Genomic DNA, 20197 nt, shown 5'->3' on the forward strand with positions numbered 1-20197 from the left:
AATTATAGCGTGCTGTTCAGTATTGTGGCCACCGATTGGCTCAGCCTCAGACAGCAATACTATGTTGTATTAAAAGGTGACTTAAGGGTGTTATAGCATGTGAAAAGGGCTCTAGTAAGGTTAAAAAGCCTATTTAAAAGGTTTTAAAATGTTTTTTGTGCTCCCGTGAATATGCTGTCAGATTACGGATTTCGCACTTAAAAATTTGAATTTATGTTAAATTAATTTATGTAACACAAATAGGAAGTATTTTGCTTAAACTGTTTTAAAACAATTAAAAAACCCTTTGCTACCTTGTATAAATATCTAATTTTTTTTTGTCTAAAAATAATTTAAGTAGAATAATGTTTAATATTCTACATAGGGGTTTTATTAATTACAATTTTACTATTTAACTTTTTTTTTGACTGACTTAATCATTTTTAAGCAAAAATTTTAAGTCAAAATAATTTCTATAACACAAATTTGAAGTATTTTACTAAAACAATAAAAATCACTTTGCTATCTTGTATAAATAGCATTTTTGTTGTTGTTTAAAAATAATTTAAGTAGAATCATTTTAATATAAACATAAAGGTTTTATTAATTAAAATTTTTACTATTCTACTGGTTTTTTTGACTGAATTAAGCATTTTTAAGCATAAAAATGGCCCAATCCAATCATAGTGTGCTGTTCAGTATCGTGGCCACTGATTGGCTCAGCCTCAGACAGCATTACTATGTTGTATTAAAAGGTGACTAAAGGAGACTTATATCATGTGAAAAGGGCTCCCGTAAGGTTAAAAAGCCTATTTAAAAGGTTGTAAAATGTTTTTTGTGCTCCCATGAATATGCTGTCAGATTATGGATTTCGCACTTAAAAATGAGAATTTATGTTAAAATAATTTCTGTAACACAAATATTAAGTATTTTACCTAAACTGTTTTAAAACAATTAAAAATCCTTTGCTATCTTGTATAAATATATATTTTTTTATTGTTTAAGAACAATTTAAGTAGAATAATTTTAATATGTGGTCCGTACAAAGGGGTTTTATTAATTTAAATTTTCCTTTTTTTTTTGGATTGAATTAAGCATTTTTAAGCAAAAAAATGTAAGTCTTAATAATTTCTGTAACACAAATATGAAGTATTTTTCTTCAACTGTTTTAAAACAATTAAAAACCTTTTGCTATCTTGTATAAATATATATTTTTTTGTTGTTTAAGAATAATTTAAGTAGAATAATTTTAATATGTGGTCCATACAAAGGGGTTTTATTAATTTAAATTTTCCTTTTTTTTTTTGGATTTAATTAAGCATTTTTAAGCAAAAAATTTTAAGTCTTAATTTCTGTAACACAAATATGAAGTATTTTTCTTCAACTGTTTTAAAACAATTAAAAACCCTTTGCTATCTTGTATAAATATATATTTTTTTGTTGTTTAAAAATAATTTAAGTAGAATAATTTTAATATGTGGTCCGTACAAAGGGGTTTTATTAATTTAAATTTTCCTTCTTTTTTTTTTTGGATTGAATTAAGCATTTTTAAGCAAAGAAATTTAAGTCTTAATAATTTCTGTAACACAAATTTGAAGTATTTTGCTAAAACATTAAAAATCCCTTTGGTATCTTGTATAAATAGCTTCTTTTTTGTTGTTTAATAATTTAAGTAGAATCATTTTAATATGTGGTCCGTACAAAGGGGTTTTATTAATTTAAATTTTCCTTTTTTTCTTTGGATTGAATTAAGCATTTTTAAGCAAAAAAATTGAAGTCTTAATAATTTCTGTAACACAAATTTGAAGTATTTTGCTAAAACATTAAAAATCCCTTTGGTATCTTGTATAAATAGCTTCTTTTTTGTTGTTTAATAATTTAAGTAGAATCATTTCAATATGTACATAAGGGTTTTATTAATTTTAATTTTTAAAATTGTACTATTCTACTGTTTTTTTTGACTGAAATAAGCATTTTTAAGGATAAAAATGGCAAAAATTGCCCAAACCAATCAGAGCGTGCTGTTCAGTATTATGGCTCAGCCTCAGACAGCATTACTATGTGGTATTAAAAGGTGACTTAAGGAGACTTATATAATGCGAAAAGGGCTCCCGTAAGCCTATTTAAAAGGTTGTAAATGTTTTTTTATGCTCTCGCTACAAACATATTTGATTTATAATTCCTACTTTGCAGACATGTATTCACCACCATCAGGCCTGGAACCAATAAACTGTGATTTCTCCTAAAATGTTTTTGTTCAATGTGACTTTCAGCAATCGTGTCTCCTGTCCTGAAAATAAACATTTGTGCTTTTCCTCCACCGAGATCCAAACTTCTCACATATTCCGTTCAATTCAGTCCAAAAACTGTTCAGTCAGAAAACTGAACAGGTTGGAATTAATTTCGACAACAAGCAATGTTTCAAGTCACTTTTGAGAAGTTTGTCAATAGTCAAAAGTAATAAATGACTTCCAAGCGGTCAGTGACGCAAAGTCCAGTTTTGTTGACCAGACCTCCTCCCATGACCTTTTATCTTTTGTGGAGTTTCCAATTGCACCACATTGCCTCTTTTGCCAACCTGCCAAGCCCCGCCTCCTCTGCCACGACGTGAGAGGGGGCGGAGACTAAGTCCGGTATAGCTGCCGACTCCCCCCACAATTCGCTGAAGATGGACGGACGGACGCTGCGACGACTGGTGTGTGTGTGCTTGCTGTGTGAGGTCGGAGGTCAGCTGCCATGGTGAGCGGTGACACGTTAGCGCAGGCCCTCCGTCACCTTTGACCCATTAACGACTGACCTTGTCTTTGCAGGCAAGACTTATTCCGCAGGTAAAATGACGTCTTGCTTCACCTCTTGCACCCATATAAGATGTCAATTGTCCCCGCAGACCCCTACTGCAGATGCACATCGGACGACCTTTGTAAGCCATCTTGCATATTTTCTCTTTTTGCCTTGAAAGAAAAAGTTTTTTTCTTTGACCAAAAAGGCATTAAACATTAAAAAAAGGTTATATTGACAGAAAGATTTGAAGAGGATGTGGAGATTTAAGCGTTGAAAAAAACAACTTATTTTTAACACTTTTATGAAAATTTTAGTGTGATTTTTTTTAATTTTTTTTAAACGGTAATTCCTCAGAAAATAATAATAAAATCAAATCAATGTCGTTATGAATTATTGACAAATATTCCACTATGAAATATATTCTGGGTGGGAAATATTGCTTATTTATCAATTTTGTTAAATCACAAACAAGAGGGTTTTCTTGAATAAAAAGAGCATAAAAAAGATTAAATAAACATATCAACAGATGGATTCAAAGATGACCTACAGATTGAAATATGAAATATGTTTTAACATTTTTAAGTCCATGAATATTAAAAAAAAATCCATCTGTTTTGAAAATTAAAATCCTCAAAATTCAGTGGAAAAAGTTAGGACACCCCTGGTGTAAATATTTGCAACATAGTGAGTGACAAATGTTGTCTGTTGTTTACAGTGGAGCATGGGGGGGCACTGTGCATGAGTGATGCCGGCACTGGGGAGCTGTGGTTCATTTTTGTGAAAGGATTAGTTCCAACCTGTGGGACATTTTGAAGCAGAAGCCAGCAAGCAAGGAAAGGGGTAAAAGAAAGAAGCAAGGAAGGAAATGAGGGAAGGAAGGATACAAGTAGTGAGAGACAGTAGGAAGGAAAACAAGTGGAATGAAGGAAGAGGAAGGAAACGCAAAGAAGTAAAGGAGGCAACTGAAGGAAGTAGGGAAGGAAGCAAACAAACAGGAAGAGGAAAAGAAGGAAGCAAGAATAAGGGAAGAAGAGAAGGGAGAGTGGAATGAAGGAAACAAGGAAGGGAGAGGGGAGGAAGAGACAAGAGAAGGAATTAGGAAAAGGGAAGAAAGGAAGCAAATAATAAAAAAGAGTGAAGGAAAGTAGGAAGCAAGCAAGGAAATACGAGACAAATGAAGGAAGGAAAGGGGAAATGATGAAAGAGAAGGAACAATTCAAAAAGCAAAGAAGGAACAAGGAAAGGAATTTAGGTAAAGGAAAATGAAGGAAATGAGGGAAGAAGAGAGGACGGAAGGATAAAAGTAGTGAAAGAGAAGCAGCAAGGAAGGAAAATAGGAAGCAAGCAAGTAAAACGAGTGGAGTGAAGGAAGCAAAGACGGAAGGAAGCGAAGGCGGCAACTAAAAGAAGTAGGGAAGGAAGCAAATAAACAGGAAGAGGGGATGGAAGGAATGAAGCAAGTAAGGCAAGAAGAGAAGGAAGAGTGGAATGAAGGAAACAAGAGAAGGAATTAGGAAAAGAGGAAGGAAGCAAGTAAAGAAGGAAAAAGAGGGAAGGAAAGTAGGAAGCAAACAAGGAAATACAAGACATGAAGGAAGTAAATATGGAAGGAAACAAGGAAGAAGGTAAGAAAGAGAATGAATAATGTAAAAAGGAAGGAAGGAACAAGGAAATGAGTTAGGAAATGAGGGAAGAAGAGAGGAAGGAAGGATACAAGTAGTGAAAGAGAAGCAGCAAGGAAGGAAAATAGGAAGCAAGCAAGTAAAATGAATGGAATGAAGGAAGCAAATCAAATCAACTTTATTTATAAAGCACATTTAAAATGTACCACAGGGGTAGCCAAAGTGCTGTACAATGGGCAGGTTAAAAGATAACACAAGAGAAACGAGCAAGCACAACACAACACAAACAGAGCACGATAAAAAAAAAAAAAAAAAAACATCAAAAACAGGTTGACAGCAGGTGTATTATGTGGCGCCATAGTAGGATGGAGATCACTCAGTGTTAGAAGCCATAGAATAAAAGTGATTTAAAAACAGGAAGAGAGGAGGTCGTTCCAGAGCTTGGGAGCAGCAGCGGCGAAAGCTCTGTCACCTCTAAGCTTCAGCCTTGTGTCAGGGACCGTCAATAGCAGCTGATTGGCTGATCTAAGGGATCGGGGGGGGGGGGGGGGCAGTAAGGCTGAAGGAGGTCGGAGAGATATGTTGGAGCGAGGTTGTTTAGACATTTAAAAACAAATAGTAGGACTTTAAAATGTATTGGGTAACGCACAGGGAGCCAGTGCTAGTATAATGCTCACGTCTGCGGGTCTGTGTTAGCAGACGAGCAGCAGGCGGGCGAGGGAGGCCTGGCTAATGCCTACGTGCAGGGCATTGCAGTCGTCAAGACGAGTCCAGATAAAGGCGTGGATTCATCGAGATCATGTCCTGACAGAAACGGCTTCACTTTTGCTATTTGGCGTAGTTGATAAAAGCTTCCTTCCAAAGATGGAAGGAAGAAGGGAAAGGAAGGAAGCAAAGATGGAAGGAAGAAGGGAAAGTAAGGAAGCAAAGAAGTGAACAAAGCAACTACAGGAAGTAGGGAAGGAAGCAAACAGGAAGTGCACCAACACTCTACCTGCAAACAGGAAGTGCACCAACACTCTACCTGCAAACAGGAAGTGTACGACACTCTACCTGCAAACAGGAAGTGTACGACACTCTACCTGCAAACAGGAAGTGTACACCACTCTACCTGCAAACAGGAAATTTACCACCACTGTACCTGCAAACAGGAAGTGTACAACACTCTACCTGCAAACAGGAAGTGTACACCACTCTACCTGCAAACAGGAAGTGTACACCACTCTACCTGCAAACAAAAAGTGTACACCACTCTACCTGCAAACAGGAAGTGTACACCACTCTACCTGCAAACAGGAAGTGTACACCACTCTACCTGCAAACAGGAAGTGTACAACACTCTACCTGCAAACAGGAAGTGTACAACACTCTACCTGCAAACAGGAAGTGTACAACACTCTACCTGCAAACAGGAAGTGTACAACACTCTACCTGCAAACAGGAAGTGTACCAACACTCTACCTGCAAACAGGAAGTGTACCAACACTCTACCTGCAAACAGGAAATTTACCACCACTGTACCTGCAAACAGGAAGTGCAACAACTCTGTACTTGCAAACAGGAAGTGCAACAATTCTGTACCTGCAAGGAAGGAAGAAGGGAAAGGAAGGAAGCAAAGATGGAAGGAAGAAGGGAAAGTAAGGAAGCAAAGAAGTGAACAAAGCAACTACAGGAAGTAGGGAAGGAAGCAAACAGGAAGTGCACCAACACTCTACCTGCAAACAGGAAGTGCACCAACACTCTACCTGCAAACAGGAAGTATACAACACTCTATCTGCAAACAGGAAGTGTACAACACTCTACCTGCAAACAGGAAGTTTACAACACTACCTGAAAACAGGAAGTACACCAACACTCTACCTGCAAACAGGAAATTTACCACCACTGTACCTGCAAACAGGAAGTGCAACAACTCTGTACCTGCAAACAGGATGTGCAACAACACTGTACCTGCAAACAGGAAGTGCACCAACACTGTAGACACAAACAGGAAGTGTACCAACACTCTACCTGCAAACAGGAAGTGTACCAACATTGTACCTGCAAACATTATGGTGGTCAACATGTCATTGTCAATGTCTACTTTCAGTGTACCTCAGCAGGTGGTCCCACAAGCAGATGTCCCCAGGTGAGAACCACAATCACAAGTTTTATTAGAATCTTTGAAGTCTTTCAGGTACTCTCTCAGTCTTCTTTGTCCAATGAAACATTTTACTGTGTAGCGGAGACTACTATTACTATTACTATTACTATTTATATAACTGTATACTATTACTATTACTGTAACTGTTACTACTACTGTTACTATTTATATAACTGTTTACTATTACTGTTACTACTACTGTTACAATGTATATAGCTGTTTACTATTACGATTACTGTTATTATTTCTATTCATATTAGTATTACTGTTACTGTTGCTACTACTATTTCTATTAAAATTACTGATACTATTTCTATTGCTATTACTTTTATTATTTCTATTTCTATCAAAATTACTGTTAATATTTCTATTACTATTACTATTATTATTTCTATTTCTATTTATATCAAATTACTGTTACTATTTCTATTACTGTTAATATTACTAAGCGCGAGAGAGAGAGGTGGTATAAAATGAATGGATGAAAAAATAAAACTATTACATGTATTTTAAAATGTTTAGTTTAATATACAATGTGTCACATAAATACATAGTAGTTATATTTTATTTAAATTGAGTAGTTTGTTTTTATTTTTCAAATAATTTAAAAAAAAAAGGACAATTATTTTATTGTTTTACATATTGTATGTGACATGTCACATGACTAATGACTTTGAACTGACACATTTTGGAAGCAACAATTGCTTCATAACTTGTTTTTGGATAATAATAATAATAATAATACTAATACTAATAATTATACATACGCCATGTGACAGGTTCACCTTGGTGGCCCCAGACCTGCTGCGGGTGGACAGCCAGGAGAACATCTACCTGCAGGCTGAAGGCGTGACCACCGCCATCGAGGTGGCCATCACCATCACGGACTTCGCCAAGTCCACCACGCTGCTGACGGACAGGATCACGCTGGACCAAGGCAACGACTTCCACGCCCTCAAGGCCGTACAGGTGAAGCGCACCTGTGGGGCACACTGGGGTTGGGGGCACTCGAAACAAAATCGTTAATATCGTCGCTTTTTCCAGATTCCCTCCGGACCTTTGAACCGTGACGAGACCAAGGACAAGTACGTGAGGCTGACGGCCAACTTTGCCAACCACCGCACGGAGGAGAGACTCATCCTGGTCACCTTCCACGCAGGATACATCTTCGTGCAGACGGACAAGCCCATCTACAACCCCGGAGACGAGGGTGAGGCCGTTAGCATTAGAGATGTCCGATAATATCAAACTGCCGAAATTATCGGCCGATAAATGCTTTAAAATGTAATATCGGAAATGATCGGTATCGGTTTCAAAAAGTAAAATGTATGACTTTTTTAAAACGCCGCTGTACGGAGTGGTACACGGACGTAGTCATACTTGCCAACCCTCACGATTTTCCCGGGAGACTCCCGAATTTCAGTGCCCCTCCCGAAAATCTCCCGGGGCAACCATTCTCCGGAATTTCTCCCGATTTCCACCCAGACAACAATATTGGGGGGCGTGCCTTAAAGGCACTGCCTTTGCGTGCAGGCCAAATTACATAATATCTACGGCTTTTCACACACACAAGTGAATGCAATACATACTTGGTCAACAGCCATACACCTGGCATCTGACATTGCTTAACACAATAAGGAATGAATAATTCCGCTGGTAATCACAGTGTTAAAAATGACGTTCAAATTGTAAAACATTCTTATGAATTTTAAAGGGGAACATTATCACAATTTCAGAAGGGGTAAAACCATTAAAAATCAGTTCCCAGTGGCTTATTTTATTTTTCGAAGTTTCTTTCAAAATTTTACCCATCACGCAATATCCCTAAAAAAAAGCTTCAAAGTGCCTGATTTTAACCATCGTTATAAACACCCGTCCATTTTCCTGTGACGTCACATAGTGATGCCAACACAAACAAACATGGCGGATAGAACAGCAAGGAATAGCGACATTAGCTCGGATTCAGACTCGGATTTCAGCGGCTTAAGCGATTCAACAGATTACGCATGTATTGAAACGGATGGTTGTAGTGTGGAGGCAGGTAGCGAAAACGAAATTGAAGAAGAAACTGAAGCTATTGAGCCATACCGGTTTGAACCGTATGCAAGCGAAACCGTCGAAAACGACACGACAGCCAGCGACACGGGAGAAAGCGAGGACGAATTCGGCGATCGCCTTCTAACCAACGATTGGTATGTGTTTGTTTGGCATTAAAGGAAACTAACAACTATGAACTAGGTTTACAGCATATGAAATACATTTGGCAACAACATGCACTTTGAGAGTGCAGACAGCCCAATTTTCATCAATTAATATATTCTGTAGACATACCCTCATCCGCTCTCTTTTCCTGAAAGCTGATCTGTCCAGTTTGGAAGTTGATGTCAGCAGGCCAGGGAAGCTAGGGTCGATATTCTTCTATGCCATCTCTGTCGTAGCATAGCTTTCGTCGGTAAAGTGTGCGGAACAAACGTCCAATTTCTTGCCACTTTCGCATCTTTGGGCCACTGGTGCAACTTGAATCCGTCCCTGTTCGTGTTGTTACACCCTCCGACAACACACCGACGAGGCATGATGTCTCCAAGGTACGGAAAACAGTCGAAAAAAACGGAAAATAACAGAGCTGATTTGACTCTGTGTTTGAGAAAATGGCGGATTGCTTCCCGATGTGACGTCACGTTGTGACGTCATCGCTCCGAGAGCGAATAATAGAAAGGCGTTTAATTCGCCAAAATTCACCCATTTAGAGTTCGGAAATCGGTTTAAAAAATATATGGTCTTTTTTCTGCAACATCAAGGTGTATATTAACGCTTACATAGGTCTGGTGATAATGTTCCCCTTTAAGTATTTTATTTATTATTGGTTAGCTTCAGAATAACAATGTTATTAAAAAGAATAAGAGACTTATTACACTCTAAAAATGTTGGTCTTACTTAAAAATGCACACATTTAGTTGTATTCAGTGTTAAAAAATATTATATGGCTCTCACGGAAATACATTTTTAAAATATTTGGCTTTCTTGGCTCTCTCAGCCAAAAAAGTTCCCGACCCCTGCTCTACCTTCATGCTCGCTTGTGTAAGCAGAAGTTGATCCTCGGAATATTCAACTTCAAAAAAGATGTGGTTGTGAATCCTCATGTGCCCAAAAATAGTCGTCTTTGTTGTTTGTTACCGAATCTGCCATGATTAGAAAAAACACACTTGCGTTTGTTTCCGGAAGTAGGAAGTGCGCTGTTATGGAAACAGAAATCATCCATCCATCCTTCAATTTTCTACCCCTTGTCCCGTTCAGGGTCACGGGGGTGCTGGATCATATCTCAGTCCAGATTAAAATGATCAAAATACAATAAATATTGTACATATTAATTAGGGATATCCGATAATATCGGCCGATAAATGCTTTAAAATGTAATATCGGAAATTATCGGTATCGGTTTCAAAAAGTAAAATGTATGACTTTTTAAAACGCCGCTGTGTACACGGACGTAGGGAGAAGTACAGAGCGCCAATAAACCTTAAAGGCACTGCCTTTGCGTGCCGGCCCAGTCACATAATATCTACGGCTTTTCACACACACAAGTGAATGCAAACGCATACTTGGTCAACAGCCATACAGGTCACACTGAGGGTGGCCGTATAAACAACTTTAACACTGTTACAAATATGCGCCACACTGTGAACCCACACCAAACAAGAATGACAAACACATTTCGGGAGAACATCCGCACCGTAACACAACATAAACACAACAGAACAAATACCCAGAACCCCTTGCAGCACTAACTCTTCCGGGACGCTACAATATACACCCCCCGCTATCCCCCCTAAAACCCCGCCCCCCACAACCCCGCCCACATCAACCTCCTCATACTCTCTCAGGGAGAGCATGTCCCAAATTCCAAGCTGCTGTTTTGAGGCATGTTAAAAAAAAGAATGCACTTTGTGACTTCAATAATAAATATGGAAGTGCCATGTTGGCATTTTTTTCAATAACTTGAGTTGATTTATTTTGGAAAACCTTGTTACATTGTTTAATGCATCCAGCGGGGCATCACAACAAAATGAGGCATAATAATGTGTTAATTCCACGACTGTATATATCGGTATCGGTTGATATCGGAATCGGTAATTAAGAGTTGGACAATATCGGAATATCGGATATCAGCAAAAAAGCCATTATCGGTCATCTCTAGTTAGCATGCTAACTTTAGTATGCTAACTTTTTTTTTTTTTTTAGCTAATTTTGTAGTTATACACCTCCGTCATATTTTGCTACTTGATGCATGCTAACATTAGCAGGCAAGCAGGTTCATACTGGAGAGTAATATATTTTGGTACTTGACACGTTAGCGTTAGCATTCTAGATAGCATGCTAGATTTTTTTTCCCCCCACTAATTTAGTTTAATATATTTTGGTATTTCACTAATGCTAACTGTAAGCATGCTATTTTTAGCAGAGTAGACTACTCTTGTTAGCATACTAGCTTTTTTAGATCATTTTGCTCATATTTTTGTTATTTGACGCTATCTGGCCAGCGTGCTAACTGTTAGCATTTCACTTCCACTTAGGCTCTTCAGCATTCAAACAAAATTTGTACCAAAATGGATGGATGGAAAATTTATATATTGTACTGGTTTTAAAGGTGAAAACTACTAAAATGGCCCCCGCATCCTTTGATTTGGTCAGTCTGTGGCCCTCAGTGGAAAACGTTTGGGCCACAGGAAGTCGTTGTGGCTTGTGCAGCCCTTTGAGACACTCGTGATTTAGGGCTATATAAATAAACTTTGATTGATTTATTGATTGATCTGTGCTACAAAATGATATCAGTCCTGGGAATATTTAACTAAGGGCCTAAGCAGAATTGTATTATTTTATTCTATTGTGCTTTTTTAAACATAAAAAAGGTCTAAGCGGACTAAAAATATCAATACTACAGTTAGATGTAGCTCGATACAATTTTTTCTCTCACGATACCATACCAATATTGGTCCGATACAAAATCAGACGAAATGACATACATTTTAATTTTATTTTAAATTAATAAATATATAATAAATATAATATAAAATAAAATAAAATAAAATATAATAAAAATATAATATAATAAAATAAAATACTAAATATATATATTATAAATACAAATTAATTTAATTTTAATTTTCCTGAGGGAACTCTCCTGAAGGAATCAATAAAGTACTATCTATCTATCTATCTATCTATCTATCTATCTATCTATCTATCTATCTATCTATCTATCTATCTATCTATCTATCTATCTATCTATCTATCTATTTTGTAGTGTAGAATGTTAGAAAAGGTTTGATGAAATGAAATTAGTAGAACAAAAATGCTAACCTGTTCATTATTAACCATCTGGAATGCACTGATGCTGTGTTTAAGTTAAAGTGGAGTGGTAATTGTATTTTTTTTACGACGCCTCGTGGTCACAATAATTAATGAAGTTAATACTATATATATATACTTGTTTCTATTGACCATTTTTCGACGTATGGCTAGCTCATGTGCTCTTGCGTGCTTAGCTGCTGTGTAGCTGCTAGCTCCTATTCGCCCATAGACGACCATGTTTATCTTTTTGTAAATGATTTGACCAAGGACAGGACTTTGCACAGGTAAACACGCCGCGTCACACTTTTTACACACAAACTGATATCATCCGATACTAGTTTTCTTGCTGATATCGGGAAGGAAATAACTGTAATATTTGATTAATTTGATTTGTTATTTCATGTCGAGGCTCTAATTGTGTTGAAATGGTATTTAGAAGGTGGTAAACATGTTTTTTTTGTTCCAACGATGAAAATATTGGATTTTTATTTTCAATCAATGTGCACAAAGTTTATAGGAACAAAAGTACTCAATCATATTTTTCCTTTTTTTCCTTGTTGCCTTTCCTTCTTTCCTCAGTGCGCTCACGAGCGTTTGTGTCGTCTCCGTCCTTCAAGGCTGTGGACAACTCTCTGACTATCGACGTGCAGGTTTGGACTAATCATCTTTGTTTCACTTTCAGTTGGAGAATAGCAGGATTGTGTGTGTATCTAATATAATCATATTGTGTGAATGCTTGGACATCAAACAATAATAATTAATCATTATAATAATAATAATAACTAGATGGTTGTTGCTGTGTAGTTTTATTGTGTGAATGCTTGGACATTCACACAATAATAATAATAATAATAATAACTAGATGATCACTGGTGTAGGATGTTATTTTGTGAATGTTTAGACATTCACACAATAATAATAATGATAATAACTAGATGATTATTGGTGTGTAATCCTATTAATATGAATGTTTGGACATCCATACAATACTAACAACTAGATGATTATTAGTGTAGAATGTTATATGTGTGAATATTTGGACATTCACACAATAATAATAATAACTAGATGATTGTAGGTGTAGAATATTATTGTGTGAGAATTTGGACATTCACACAATAATCATATTATTAATAATAATAATAACTAGATGATTATTAGTGTAGAATGTTATTGTGTGAATATTTGGACATTCTCACAATAATAATAATAACCAGGTGATTATTGGTGTAGAATGTTAGTGTGTGAATGTTTGGACATTCACACAATAATAATAATAATAATAATAACTAAATGATTATTGCTGTAGAATGTTACATGTGTGAATGTTTTGTTACATTCACACATAATAATAATAACTACATGATTATTGGTCTAGAATGTTATTGTGTGAATGTTTGGACATTCACACAATAAACCCTGTAATGTTTGGACATTCACACAATAATATTAATAATAATAACAAGATCATTATATGTGTGTATGTTTGGACATTCATACATTAATAATAATGACTAGATGATTATAGATGTAGAATGTTATTGTGTGAGTATTTGGACATTCACACAATATTAATATTAATAATAATAATAACAAGATGATTATTAGTGTATAATGTTATTGTGTGAATATTTGGAAATTCACAATAATAATAATAATAATAATAATAATAACTAGATGATTATTGGTGTAGAATGTTATTGTGAGTATTTGGAAATTCACACAATAATAATAATAATGACTAGATGATTATAGGTGTAGAATGTTATTGTGTGAGTATTTAAACATTCACACAATAATAATAATAATAATAATAACTAGATGATTATTGGTGTAGAATGTTATTGTGTGAGTATTTGGACATTCACACAATATTAATATTAATAATAATAATAACTAGATGATTATTAGTGTATAATGTTATTGTGTGAATATTTGGAAATTCACAATAATAATAATAATAATAATAATAATAATAATAACTAGATGATTATTGGTGTAGAATGTTATTGTGTGAATGTTTGGACATTCACACAATAATAATAATAATAATGACTAGATGATTATAGGTGTAGAATGTTATTGTGTGAGTATTTGAACATTCACACAATATTAATATTATAATAATAACTAGATGATTATTAGTGTATAATATTGTGTGAATATTTGGAAATTCACACAATAATAATAATAATAACTCGATGATTATTGCTGTAGAATGTTACATGTGTGAATGTTTGGTTACATTCGCACATAATAATAATAACTAGATGATTATCGGTCCAGAATGTTAGTGTGAATGTTTGGACATCTACACAATAATATTAATAATAATAATAATGATAGCTAGATGATTATATGTGTGAATGTTTGGACATTCATACAATAATAATAATGACTAGATGGTTATAGGTGTAGAATGTTATTGTGTGAGTATTTGGACATTTACACAATATTAATATTAATAATAATAATAATAATAATAATAAATACATGATTATCGGTGTAGAATGTTATTGTGTGAGTATTTGGACATTCATACAATAATAATAATAATAATTATAACTAGATGATTATTATTGTATAATGTTATTGTGTGAATATTTGGAAATTCACACAATAATAATAATAATAATGACCAGATGATTTTAGGTGTAGAATGTTATTGTGTGAGTATTTGGACATTCACACAATATTAATATTAATAATAATAATAACTAGATGATTATTAGAGTAGAATGTTATTGTGTGAATATTTGGACATTCTCACAATAATAATAGTAACCAGGTGATTATTGGTGTAGAATGTTAGTGTGTGAATGTTTGGACATTCACACAATAATTATAATAATAATAATAATAATAACTAGATGATTATTGCTGTATAATGTTACATGTGTGAATTTTTGGTTACATTAACACAATAATAATAACTAGATGATTATTGGTCCAGAATGTTATTGTGTGAATGTTTATACATTCACACAATAAACCCTGTAATGTTTGGACATTCACACAATAATATTAATAATAATAACAAGATCATTATATGTGTGTATGTTTGGACATTCATACATTAATATTAATGACTAGATGATTATAGATGTAGAATGTTATTGTGTGAGTATTTGGACATTCACACAATATTAATATTAATAATAATAATAACTAGATGATTATTAGTGTATAATGTTATTGTGTGAATATTTGGAAATTCACAATAATAATAATAATAATAACTAGATGATTATTGGTGTAGAATGTTATTGTGTGAGTATTTGGAAATTCACACAATAATAATAATAATGACTAGATGATTATAGGTGTAGAATGTTATTGTGTGAGTATTTAAACATTCACACAATAATAATAATAATAATAATAATAACTAGATGATTATTGGTGTAGAATGTTATTGTGTGAATGTTTGGACATTCACACAATATAAATAATAATAATGACTAGATGATTATAGGTGTAGAATGTTATTGTGTGAGTATTTGAACATTCACACAATATTAATATTATAATAATAACTAGATGATTATTAGTGTATAATATTGTGTGAATATTTGGAAATTCACACAATAATAATAATAATAATAACTCGATGATTATTGCTGTAGAATGTTACATGTGTGAATGTTTGGTTACATTTGCACATAATAATAATAATAACTAGATGATTATCGGTCCAGAATGTTAGTGTGAATGTTTGGACATCTACACAATAATATTAATAATAATAATAATGATAGCTAGATGATTATATGTGTGAATGTTTGGACATTCATACAATAATAATAATGACTAGATGGTTATAGGTGTAGAATGTTATTGTGTGAGTATTTGGACATTTACACAATATTATTAATAATAATAATAATAATAACTACATGATTATCGGTGTAGAATGTTATTTTGTGAGTATTTGGACATTCATACAATAATAATAATAATAACTAGATGATTATTATTGTATCATGTTATTGTGTGAATATTTGGAAATTCACACAATAATAATAATAATAATGACCAGATGATTTTAGGTGTAGAATGTTATTGTGTGAGTATTTGGACATTCACACAATATTAATATTAATAATAATAATAACTAGATGATTATTAGAGTAGAATGTTATTGTGTGAATATTTGGACATTCTCACAATAATAATAGTAACCAGGTGATTATTGGTGTAGAATGTTAGTGTGTGAATGTTTGGACATTCACACAATAATAATAATAATAACTAGATGATTATTGCTGTATAATGTTACATGTGTGAATGTTTGGTTACATTCACACAATAATAATAATAATAACTAGATGATTATTGGTCCAGAATGTTATTGTGTTAATGTTTGGACATTCACACAATAAACCCTGTAATGTTTGGACATTCACACAATAATATTAATAATAATAACAAGATCATTATATGTGTGTATGTTTGGACATTCATACATTAATATTAATGACTAGATGATTATAGATGTAGAATGTTATTGTGTGAGTATTTGGACATTCACACAATATTAATATTAATAATAATAATAACTAGATGATTATTAGTGTATAATGTTATTGTGTGAATATTTGGAAATTCACAATAATAATAATAATAATAACTAGATGATTATTGGTGTAGAATGTTATTGTGTGAGTATTTGGAAATTCACACAATAATAATAATAATGACTAGATGATTATAGGTGTAGAATGTTATTGTGTGAGTATTTAAACATTCACACAATAATAATAATAATAATAATAATAACTAGATGATTATTGGTGTAGAATGTTATTGTGTGAATGTTTGGACATTCACACAATAATAATAATAATAATGACTAGATGATTATAGGTGTAGAATGTTATTGTGTGAGTATTTGAACATTCACACAATATTAATATTATAATAATAACTAGATGATTATTAGTGTATAATATTGTGTGAATATTTGGAAATTCACACAATAATAATAATAATAATAACTCGATGATTATTGCTGTAGAATGTTACATGTGTGAATGTTTGGTTACATTTGCACATAATAATAATAATAACTAGATGATTATCGGTCCAGAATGTTAGTGTGAATGTTTGGACATTTACACAATAATATTAATAATAATAATAATGATAGCTAGATGATTATATGTGTGAATGTTTGGACATTCATACAATAATAATAATGACTAGATGGTTATAGGTGTAGAATGTTATTGTGTGAGTATTTGGACATTTACACAATATTATTAATAATAATAATAATAATAACTACATGATTATCGGTGTAGAATGTTATTTTGTGAGTATTTGGACATTCATACAATAATAATAATAATAATAATAATAACTAGATGATTATTATTGTATAATGTTATTGTGTGAATATTTGGAAATTCACACAATAATAATAATAATAATGACCAGATGATTTTAGGTGTAGAATGTTATTGTGTGAGTATTTGGACATTCACACAATATTAATATTAATAATAATAATAACTAGATGATTATTAGAGTAGAATGTTATTGTGTGAATATTTGGACATTCTCACAATAATAATAGTAACCAGGTGATTATTGGTGTAGAATGTTAGTGTGTGAATGTTTGGACATTCACACAATAATAATAATAATAATAATAATAATAACTAGATGATTATTGCTGTATAATGTTACATGTGTGAATGTTTGGTTACATTCACACAATAATAATAATAATAACTAGATGATTATTGGTCCAGAATGTTATTGTGTGAATGTTTGGACATTCACACAATAAACCCTGTAATGTTTGGACATTCACACAATAATATTAATAATAATAACAAGATCATTATATGTGTGTATGTTTGGACATTCATACATTAATATTAATGACTAGATGATTATAGATGTAGAATGTTATTGTGTGAGTATTTGGACATTCACACAATATTAATATTAATAATAATAATCACTAGATGATTATTAGTGTATAATGTTATTGTGTGAATATTTGGAAATTCACAATAATAATAATAATAATAATAACTAGATGATTATTGGTGTAGAATGTTATTGTGTGAGTATTTGGAAATTCACACAATAATAATAATAATGACTAGATGATTATAGGTGTAGAATGTTATTGTGTGAGTATTTAAACATTCACACAATAATAATAATAATAATGACTAGATGATTATAGGTGTAGAATGTTATTGTGTGAGTATTCGGACATTCACACAATATAAATATTAATAATAATAACTAGATGATTATTAGTGTATAATATTGTGTGAATATTTGGAAATTCACACAATAATAACTAATAATAACTTGATGATTATTGCTGTAGAATGTTACATGTGTGAATGTTTGGTTACATTCACACATGATAATAATAACTAGATGATTATCGGTCCAGAATGCTAGTGTGATTGTTTGGACATTTACACAATAATATTAATAATAATAATAATGATAACTAGATGATTATTTGTGTGAATGTTTGGACATTCATACAATAATAATAATGACTAGATGGTTATAGGTGTAGAATGTTATTGTGTGAGTATTTGGACATTTACACAATATTATTAATAATAATAATAATAATAACTACATGATTATCGGTGTAGAATGTTATTTTGTGAGTATTTGGACATTCATACAATAATAATAATAATAACTAGATGATTATTATTGTATAATGTTATTGTGTGAATATTTGGAAATTCACACAATAATAATAATAATTATAATAATGACTCGATGATTGTAGGTGTAGAATGTTATTGTGTGAGTATTTGGACATTCACACAATATTAAAATTAATAATAATAAGAACTAGATGATTATTAGAGTAAAATGTTATTGTGTGAATATTTGGACATTCTCACAATAATAATAATAATAACCAGGTGATTATTGGTGTAGAATGTTAGTGTGTGAATGTTTGGACATTCACACAATAATAATAATAATAATAATAATAACTAGATGATTATTGCTGTATAATGTTACATGTGTGAATGTTTGGTTACATTCACACAATAATAATAATAATAACTAGATGATTATTGGTCTAGAATGTTATTGTGTGAATGTTTGGACATTCACACAATAATATTAATGATAATAATAATAACATGATGATTATATGTGTGAATGTTTGGACATTCATACAATAATAATAATGACTAGATGATTGTAGGTGTATAATGTTATTGTGTGAGTATTTGGACATTCACACAATATTAATATTATTATTAATAATAATAATAATAACGATGATTATCGGTGTAGAATGCTATTGTGTGAGTATTTGGACATTCATAGAATAATAATAATAACTAGATGATTATTATTGTATAATGTGTGAATATTTGGAAATTCTATAGGTGTAGAATGTCATTGTGTGAGTATTTGGACATTCACACAATATTAATATTAATCATAATAATAATAACTAGATGAGTATTAGTGTATAATGATATTGTGTGAATATTTGGACATTGACACAATAATAATAATAATACTAACTACATGATTATAGGTATAGAATGTTATTGTGTGAGTATTTGGACATTCACACGATAATAATAATAATAATAATAACTAGATGATTATTAGTGTAGGATGTTATTGTGTGAATATTTGGAAGTTCACACAATAATAATAATAACTAGATGATTATTGGTGTAGAATGTTATTGTGTGAATGTTTGGACATTCACACAATAATAATAATAAGTAGATGATTATTGGTGTAGAATGTTATTGTGTGAATGTTTGGACTTTTACACAATAATATTAATAATAATAATGATAACTAGATGATTATATGTGGGAATGTTTGGACATTCACTCAATAATAATAATAAGTAGATGATTATATGTGGGAATGTTTGGACATTAAACACAATGATGTGTTGAAGTGATGAATGAAATGCTGTTAAAACCACATTGAATTTTACAGTAAAATTGTGGTGACTGAGTTGCCAATTTTTTACTGGGAAAATTTACCGATTTTTTTTTTTCCTCACTATTTAAAAATGTGATAATCAAATGCATTGGGTAATAATTTCATGAGGTGAATCCCTATACATTTGAATTGGTATAAGTATAGGTCGTATCGCACCAATATCGGTATCGTATGGTCAGTGAAAAAGTTGTACGGGAGGACATCATGTGCCAATAATCAGACAATAACCACGACATGTGTGCACTAGAATCCAGAAGGTGTGGTGGTCAAGCAGGTGTTACGGAGCAGGGCTTCTTACGGCGTCTTGTCCGACTCTTTTTTCTTGCCGGAGTTTGCCAAGTAA

The 20197-nt window shown here is 32.5% G+C and overlaps 1 protein-coding gene and 1 long non-coding RNA gene across 2 annotated transcripts in view; both read left to right on the top strand.

Moving 5' to 3' along the window:
* The first annotated feature begins 1698 nt into the window (after positions 1–1698).
* On the top strand, positions 1699–6664 carry LOC133622048 (uncharacterized). The gene is made up of 4 exons (XR_009817741.1): positions 1699–2718; positions 2790–2807; positions 2867–2899; positions 6472–6664. It is a non-coding gene; the product is annotated as an uncharacterized lncRNA (long non-coding RNA).
* Positions 6665–7170: 506 nt separating this feature from the next.
* c3b.2 (complement component c3b, tandem duplicate 2) overlaps positions 7171–20197 on the top strand; it is a 68596-nt gene continuing 55569 nt past the window's right edge. Inside the window, exons 1-4 of the mRNA XM_061984264.1 lie at positions 7171–7494; positions 7570–7735; positions 12454–12524; positions 20102–20193. Of these exons, the coding sequence (XP_061840248.1) occupies positions 7186–7494; positions 7570–7735; positions 12454–12524; positions 20102–20193 (638 nt within the window). The 5' untranslated portion in view covers positions 7171–7185. The remainder of the gene's footprint in view (positions 7495–7569; positions 7736–12453; positions 12525–20101; positions 20194–20197) is intronic.

Source organism: Nerophis lumbriciformis, linkage group LG25, assembly GCF_033978685.3.
Source record: "Nerophis lumbriciformis linkage group LG25, RoL_Nlum_v2.1, whole genome shotgun sequence".
Classification (NCBI taxonomy): domain Eukaryota; kingdom Metazoa; phylum Chordata; class Actinopteri; order Syngnathiformes; family Syngnathidae; genus Nerophis; species Nerophis lumbriciformis.